General features: G+C 43.8%; 1 protein-coding gene across 8 annotated transcripts; it reads right to left on the bottom strand.

The window, feature by feature from the left end:
• Positions 1 to 1597: 1597 nt before the first annotated feature.
• LOC121615141 (immunoglobulin lambda-1 light chain-like) lies at positions 1598 to 5175 on the bottom strand. 8 transcript variants are annotated; one of them, XM_041949350.1, is made up of 4 exons: positions 4803 to 5163; positions 2969 to 3291; positions 2776 to 2850; positions 1598 to 2198 (listed from the first exon to the last, which is right to left on the bottom strand). In XM_041949350.1, exons 1-4 carry the CDS (start codon positions 4957 to 4959, stop codon positions 2154 to 2156), a joined length of 600 nt encoding a protein of 199 aa, XP_041805284.1. In that variant the 5' UTR covers positions 4960 to 5163; the 3' UTR covers positions 1598 to 2153. The 8 variants fall into 8 exon arrangements, with proteins under 8 accessions (XP_041805284.1, XP_041805286.1, XP_041805285.1 ...); XM_041949352.1 differs by having other exon boundaries at positions 1598 to 2186; positions 4803 to 5161; XM_041949351.1 differs by having other exon boundaries at positions 1598 to 2192; positions 4803 to 5152.
• Positions 5176 to 8122: the final 2947 nt, after the last annotated feature.

The following is an 8122-nucleotide window of genomic DNA, read 5'->3' on the forward strand; positions in this document are numbered from 1 at the left end:
AGTCATCCACAAAAGAGCTGTTTGCTCCCCTGGATTGAGAAATTGAAACACTGTTAAAAAAGAACCTGTTGTGGTCGAAATAAATGTGGCACTCAAAGAACCCTTGAAGTAAATGTGTCCTGTGTGGCATCGAATTCCACGGGCTACATTATTATTAGTGTTGGAATTGATATGAATGTTTTTATTATAATTGTATACATTTAGTCTGAAAGTCATTAAAAGTGATCCACAGCTGAGTTCACATTGACGTCTGACGTCTGAAGGCTTTTGACAAAGTCAACTTTGAGCTGTTGAACCTTCACAGTCGTCCATGAGCAGGACCACAGTCCTCCAACCAGAGAGTTTAACTGACACGTCCAAACAGACATGAACCACTGAGGCATCGCAGCACAAAACACTCATATGTGTTGTTTTGGAGGCCACGGACAAAGAAGCCTTTGCTCATTTCTCTATGAGGACTTGTTGGCTCTCATCAGTGGAAACTGTAAAGTGGACCTTCGATGGCTAAAATGCCCATAAATAAACTGCATGGACGTGACCTCCAGGTGGGTCGTCACTGCTGCTCTCTGGGCTCAGGTCAACTTTGTGTGGGTGGAGGGCTCGCTGGAAAAAAGGCTTCCAGACAACAAGAGGACAGACAAACGACTGCAGAGAGGGAGACGAGTCGATGAGTGTGTTCAGCAGCAGATATGAATCTGTTCTCGGTGGTTATTAGGACTCATAAAAAGCTGTCGACAGCCAAGCAGCACTTCCCTTCCTGCAGCAGACGGGCTGTGTGGGTTTCTGCTCTGCAGCCTCCTCACCGTTAGCTCTGCTTTTTCTCATGAACAACACAATGACAGTTACAACCATGGACTCTGCTTCAAGAATCATTCCAGGAACTTCAGTCTGATTTCAGCGCTCAGTCCTCACTGTCTCAGCTTTGATCCGTCTTATTGATCTGCCAGAGAAACGGCTCAAATCCTCAACTCAGAGCTGAGAAATAAAAGCAGATATGTTCAACCTCCTGCAGTCTGCTCTGATCCCACTTTATGACCTCACACCAACTCAAACAGTGAAGCTTTTTCATTCAAACAGCTTTATTGACTCTGTCAAGGAAACAGTTTAATGACAGTTTCTGCAGCCTGACGTCAACATGGAACATAACACAACATATTAGGACATGTGGGAAAGAATCAGAGCGTTCAAACATTTCATACAACATCAACACAAAGTTTCTAATTTATCTGTTCGTGCCATCATGTTTCCAACATTCAGACTTCTGATCAAGCTGCTGTGTCATCATTTTATGTCAGTTGTAGCTTCAAAGCAGCTCGCTCTGCTGTTTGTTCACCTGTGGAAACAACAGTGTCATCAGCGTAGAGGTTTACGTCCACACTGACACAGTCAGAAAAGGGGGTCAGCCCTGAACCTGGTGGCACAACCACACCTGCTGACTTGTATATAACAGCTCTATGTTGATGTTGGCTTATCTTTGTCTGGCTTTGTTGTCCTTGTTTAGCTGTGTGCTCGTCTTCATGTCTTCCTCTACATTTGTTCTTGGTGCTGTGTGAAGGTTTATGGAGAGCCGACTACAACCACAGTCAAATGACTCGTAGCCGTCAACATACATGGCCGATGAAGTTGATTCTGTTTCTGGTGATTTGCTCTGAAGCCAAAGTGAAATCCATGAAAACAAAGATGTTCATGAAACACGCTGTGATTTTTCTCTTTATTGAGAATGTTTGAGTGAAAGAATTTGACAAACCTGCCACACTCTGCATCATGTATTAAAGAGAAAGACAAGAACAGAAAAATACCACAAACAATAAAATATGTAGCAGGCAGCCAATGATTCAGCTTCATTTTCTATTATTATAAAAGTCACAATTCAAAGCAGAAATAAACTAGAGGATCAAAATAACACTTTACCACAGAATATACACTCAGTAACTGCAGATATATATGTGTGTATATGTATTTGTACGTTTAGGACGACGCATGAGATGAAGGGATGAGATCTGATGGCGAGGAAAGGCGAGCAGGAAACAGTCAGTCAGCATGTGTGCAGTTGGTGGACGGTCCCTTGTTTCTGAGGATCATCAGCAGAGAGAGTCCACAGCAGTACACCAGACTCTTCACTATCAGCACTGAGTACAGCAGCAAGAGCAGCTTCACCCTGCACTGAGACTGGAAGGACACTGACACTGACACTGACACACACACACACACACACACAAACACACACACACACACACACACACACACACACACACAGGACAGTTTGAATGAAAGCTCAAAGGACCTTATTAAATACAACAAGTCAGGACCACAACGAGCTCTTCAGGGGTCCTAAACTGGATCTGACGTCCCGTTTGATCAAAAACTAAATCTAGGAGCTAAAGAGGCTAAAAAGCAGCGTAGAGCTGCAGAGTTGGTGATGATTCTCTGCGGCTTCACAGCCACCAGAGACACCTTTCACTGTACACAGAGTCATTCCACTCATTCTTCATATACAAGCATTTATAGTGGAGCTTGAACAGGTCATCCCCACAGTTTTTATAGCACCTCAGAGTCCTACATGTAGTTCAGCTGCCCTGAAACTTGTGATCTGTCAGACTGTGGAGTGAAAGCTGTCTCAGTGGGATCAGTTGTGCTGTTGGACACTCTAACAGAATCAGGGAGTGTGAGCTGAAATCCTTCACTGATGAGCAGAAGGTGAACACACTGATATGCAGCCCTGACTGCAGCAGAACATTGGAGCTGTCCATGCAGAGAGGCAGCAGGTGATCTTACAGTCAGCTTGCTGCACAGCCGGCAGGTCTGTCGGCTCTCTCTCTGGAGGACGGGAAGCTGCTGGAGCTGGAGCCTCTGAAACAGAGAAGGAGTCAAATGTTTGGAGCAGCAGTGAGAAATGTCCGTCCTCTGCTCCTCTGTTCTCTGTGACGGCGTCTCCACATGAAGCTCCATCACTGCTCAACACACTCACCGAGCCTTCATTACCTGGTACTGGTGGGGCCTCCGCTTTGCCCCCCTCGTGCTGGACGTAGCAGATGTAATTATATGTGCTGTTCTCCGGCTGATGGATCAGCAAGATGGCGGCGGCGCGTCCCGACTCTCTGAGCTCCAGCTGCTCTGTCTCAGCGGGGGGCGGCTCCTCCAGAGGACCGTTCTCCTTTCGTCTTTTCCAGGAGAACCGGACCACAGGGGGAAACATGGCCGAGGCCAGACACAGCAGGGCGCTCCGGCCCTCCAGGCGGGCTCCGGGCGCCGCCGGGTACACGCTCGCCACGGGCTTCGCTACCGGCTCATCTGGAGTTTGACGGCAGCCACGAGCGCCACAGACACACATTCACACAGTCAACAGCAGCTTCCAGCACTGCACTGCATTCAGTCTGATCCTGGAAACTACATGGACTCTGATCACTAAACTGCTCATCAATACAGCACAAAGTTCACCACATGTACTGTGTTCACCTTCATATCAAACACAAGGATCAGCTCATGTCATCAGAGGTTCTATGAGGAACACACACAATGACGTATCTGCAAGTTCTACATTTCAAAATAAGATCAGAATAATTTCACATTAATTATTATTACTGATAATATATTAGAATATAAAACAATATAATATATTGATGAAATTTGGTTTGATAGAATGAAGAAAAGTTTTTCTCTGTCAGAATGACAACTGTCATGTTGATGATTACAAGATATGAAGAATATTATATATTTATCACCACATACTTCAATCTAATCATTAAAAAATACATCAATAATTTCAGATCTTTTTCTGAACACTTTCAGCTTTTATACAGAATTTAAATGATTTGTTCAGACATGTCAAATGTGAACAGACTCCAATATAAAATACTCTCATGAAAATAAATTAATTTCAAAATTTCTTGATGCCTGAGTGACATTTTTATGACATAATCATAATTAATAGAATACAATTCTATAACAATCAATAATAATAATGCATTTATTTATCGGTACCTTTCTGGACACTCAAGGTCACTTTACATCAAGTTCTGTTACAGTAAAATATACAAACTATAATAGTATAGTATGTAATGATGTATGCTTTGATATATAAAGTATAATATATACGCTTTTTAGTACAAAATATTTATCGTTATATATTTTCAAATATATTTTAATTTTCCATTTTTCAAATTATATTCAGCATCATTTACTATTTATATTGATATTCAATGTATTTTAGGTTACAAATATATTTGACTGTGTGACACTTTACATTAAATTATCCTCTATGATGGATAGAAATATTAGCCGCCATAAATTAATTGTGTTGTATAAAATTAATTCTAACATCATATTCAGTGTCTGTTTGTCTTTATGTATAAATAAATCTTCCACTAAAAGACATATGTACCATCATATAAATACAGTTTTCATGAGGTCAGTTTCACCATTTAAAAATTACTTATTAATTATCCAATACAACATATTTAAAGTCATCAGCTTTTCAAAATGAATTTACTGACATTAATTCAATTTAGTTTTTCATATTTTATCTTGAAGCTGAATGACTGAGATGATCAAATACTGAATATCTGTAACATTGTCAATATCATACTTTTTCTATAGAAATCAGTTGAAGTCCTGCAGAAATAAAGAATAACTTCAGTTGTTCTGTGAGATTTAAACATCTTTTCAAGAATTATTATTATATTTTTATGCAACAAAAGCTGCACGGCTGCAAGAATTCTCTGCTAATTATGAACAAACTAACATGTAAACTCATTAAAAACACATTTTCAACTTGTTGAAGGAAAATTAAAGTTTGTTCTTACCTGTTACATACAGTTTAGTTCCGGAGCCAAAGGTGTAGTACCCGTTTCCTCCCACAGTGAAACAGAGTGATACAAAAAGCTGTCTGCTGTTGAATGTGTCAGCTAAGCTGGAACTGGAGTGACTCTGGGGATCCTCTGACTTTTCATCTAGCGCCATTATCAGGTCAACATTTGAATTTGTCCAATACTTTGATGACCAAATACCTGCAGAACTAAAGACGTTCACCTGGAAGTTGCTCGACGTCCTCACTGATTCATGTTCTTCATGTGTGTTTCCAGTCTGTCGATAATATCGTCATCCTAATTTTACATGTTATTGTTGTGTTGTTTTGTTCTTTTCTGGACAAATGACATTTATTTCATGTGTATAAGAGAACTTAGAAACTTTTGTTTGCCTTGTTGACCCGATTACTTCCTGTTATTAAAACCAGCTTCAGTGCTCAAACTTCCTTTGTTCTTGTGTTTTGAGTTTCTCCTGTCAGTCCAACGTTGTTCTTTACTTTTCTTTTCTGTTTTTGCTGAGGACATGTCCTTCTCCAGCCGCACATCAAGCGTTTTGTCCTCTCCAAACAAGTTAAAAGTATTGTCTGGAAAATGCTCCATATTTTGCCTCTCAAATCAGCTGCCAATTTGTTTTCGAGCTTGGTACATTAAGGGATGCCCCTTTAGTCCATTCCTGTTGCTATTGCTTCCCTAGCAACGGAGTACCTGAGCAGCTGGTGGTTTGTCAAGAAATAAACACTGCTGAATTTTGGCGATTGACCAATGAGAACTGAGTATTAAAGAGTGCCATGCCATTCTAAACTTATGCAATGTAGGGGAGGAGGAGGTTCACTGGAGGGGCCAGCGATTGGTCCTGGCCCCCCTTGGCGGCGGCCCTGGCCAGAATATATTATTGAACACATATATCACACTGACCTCTGTGATGGCTGGAACTGCTTCTCTTTCCAATCTGATGTCAGATGGTCGTGATGATGATGATGTTGATGATGATGATGATGATGATGATGATGATTCACCCTTTGATCAGAGAAAATAAAAGAAAATAAGACAAGATCAAAATATTGATTTGTGCAGATTTAAATGTTACAAAGGTTTGAATTCCTTAAAGATTTCAGTCAGTTACTTTAAAATCAACCCATTCACTCTCAAGCTGCTGAAGTGTTGGTGCAGAGACACTTTTGTCCTGATGGTGGCGCTAGAGGGAAGGTCAGGAGGTCCCCATGCATTACTGCTGCCGCCGCACCGATCCGTCTGTCAATCTCACGCTCCATCCTTCCCTCACTTGTGAACAAGACCCCAAGATACTTGAACTCCTCCACTTGAGGCAGGAGCTCTCCTCCAACCCAGAGGGGGCAAGCCACCCTTTTCCGGTCGAGAACCATGGCCTTGGACTTGTTCAGTTGCCCTCGGAGTTGCTGATTCTCATACCAGCCGCTTCACACTCGGCTGCAAACTACCCCAACACATGCTGGAGGTCCTGGATCGAAGAAGCCAACAGGACAACATCATCTGCAAAAAGCAGAGATGAGGTCCCCTGTGGTCCCCAAACCAGACTCCCTCCGGCCCTTGGCTGAGCCTAGAAATTCTGTCCATAAAAATAATGAAAAGAACCGGTGACAAAGGGCAGCCCTGCCAGATCTACATGCACTTGGAACAGGTCTGACTTACTGCCAGCAATGTAACCAAGCTCCTGCTCCGGTCATACAGAGACGGATGGCTCGTAGTAGAGGGCCCTGTACTCCATACTCCCAAAGCACCTCCCACAGAGCTTTAGGGCATTGTTGGCTTTAGGGCATGTTGTGTTTGTTAAAGATACGCCTGAGCTTCTCTGATACACCAGACACATATGGAATGATGATGTTATGTCGTCTGTCCTTCTTTTCTTCCTCTGTCACCCTGTTCTTTCTGGAAGCAGCTGAACTTTTCACAAAGGACCAGCTGGGATAACCACATGTTTTGAGGGCCCCCCCTCAGGTGTTTGTGTTCCTTGTCCCTTGCCTGTTGGCTGGTTGGAACATTATCAGCTCTGTGTTATCAGAACTCTACAACACAGAGCTGATAATTGTGTTAAAGCTTACAATGACCTGAATGAATGAGAATATTCACAGGCACCTCCCACAGAATGCCACGAGGGACATGGTCGCCTTCTCCAAGTCCACAAAACACATGCTGTTTGGGCAAACTCCCACGAACACTTGAGTACCCTGCAGAGGGTGTAGAGCTGGTCCAGTGTTCCACGACCAGGACGAAAACCGCACTGTTCCTTCTGAATCCGAGGTTTGACTATCGGCCGAATTCTCCTCTCCAGTACCCTGGAATAGACTTTACCAGGGAGGCTGAGGAGTGTGAATCCCACTGTAGTTGGAGCACACCCTCGGGTCTGCCAGTCCAGGGGCACTTCCTCTAAGGAAGGCGTGTCAATGGGATTGATGAGATCCTCAAAGTATTCTTTCTACCGCCTGACAATATCGCCAGTTGAAGTCAACAGCTCCCCACCTCCACTGTAAACGGTATTGGCAGGGTACTGCTTCCCCCTTCTGAGGCGCCGGACAGTTTGCCAGAATCTCTTTGTGGCCGACTGATAATCCTCCTCCATGGCCTCCCCGAAGTTTTTCCGAACCCCAGTTTTTACTTCCACGACCGCCCGGGCCGCAGCACGCTTGTCCTGCCAGTAACCGTCAGCTGCCTCAGGAGTCCCACGAACCAACCACGCTCGATAGGACTCCTTCTTTATCCCTTACTTCCGGTGTCCACCACCGGGTTCGGGGCTTGCCGCCACGACAGGCACCAGAGACCTAACGGCCACAGGTCCAAACAGCTGCGTCGACAATGGAGGTGGAGAACAGGGTCCATTCTGACTCAATGTCTCCAACCTCCCTCGGGATCTGGTCAAAGCTCTCTCGGATGTGCGAGTTGAAAACCCCTCTGACAGAGGGTTCCGCAAGACGTTTCCAACAGACCCTCACTGCCTGTTTGGGCCTGCCAAGTCTGTCCAGCTTTCTCCTCCGCCAGCGGATCCAACTCACCACCAGGTGGTGATCAGTTGACAGCTCAGCCCCTCTCTTCACCGAGTGTCCAAGACATGTGGTGAAATCTACTGAAAGGTGTTCAACAACAAGTGCCGCTCAAGTGTTTTCACTCAGAGCACGTTAGTATTGTGAGGGAGGAATGGACTTTATTCAGCAGCAGAGCAAAGAGGAGGATTTTCATCTTCATCTCAAATATCTTCTCTGCAGTTTGTTGTCTTATTGTCCAAAATGACTGAATGAAAAATGACAGATGTTTGTTATTTGAGCCTTTTATCTGCGTCATGTTTC

This window comes from Chelmon rostratus, chromosome 12, assembly GCF_017976325.1.
Source record: "Chelmon rostratus isolate fCheRos1 chromosome 12, fCheRos1.pri, whole genome shotgun sequence".
In the NCBI taxonomy this organism is placed as follows: Eukaryota; Metazoa; Chordata; class Actinopteri; order Chaetodontiformes; family Chaetodontidae; genus Chelmon; species Chelmon rostratus.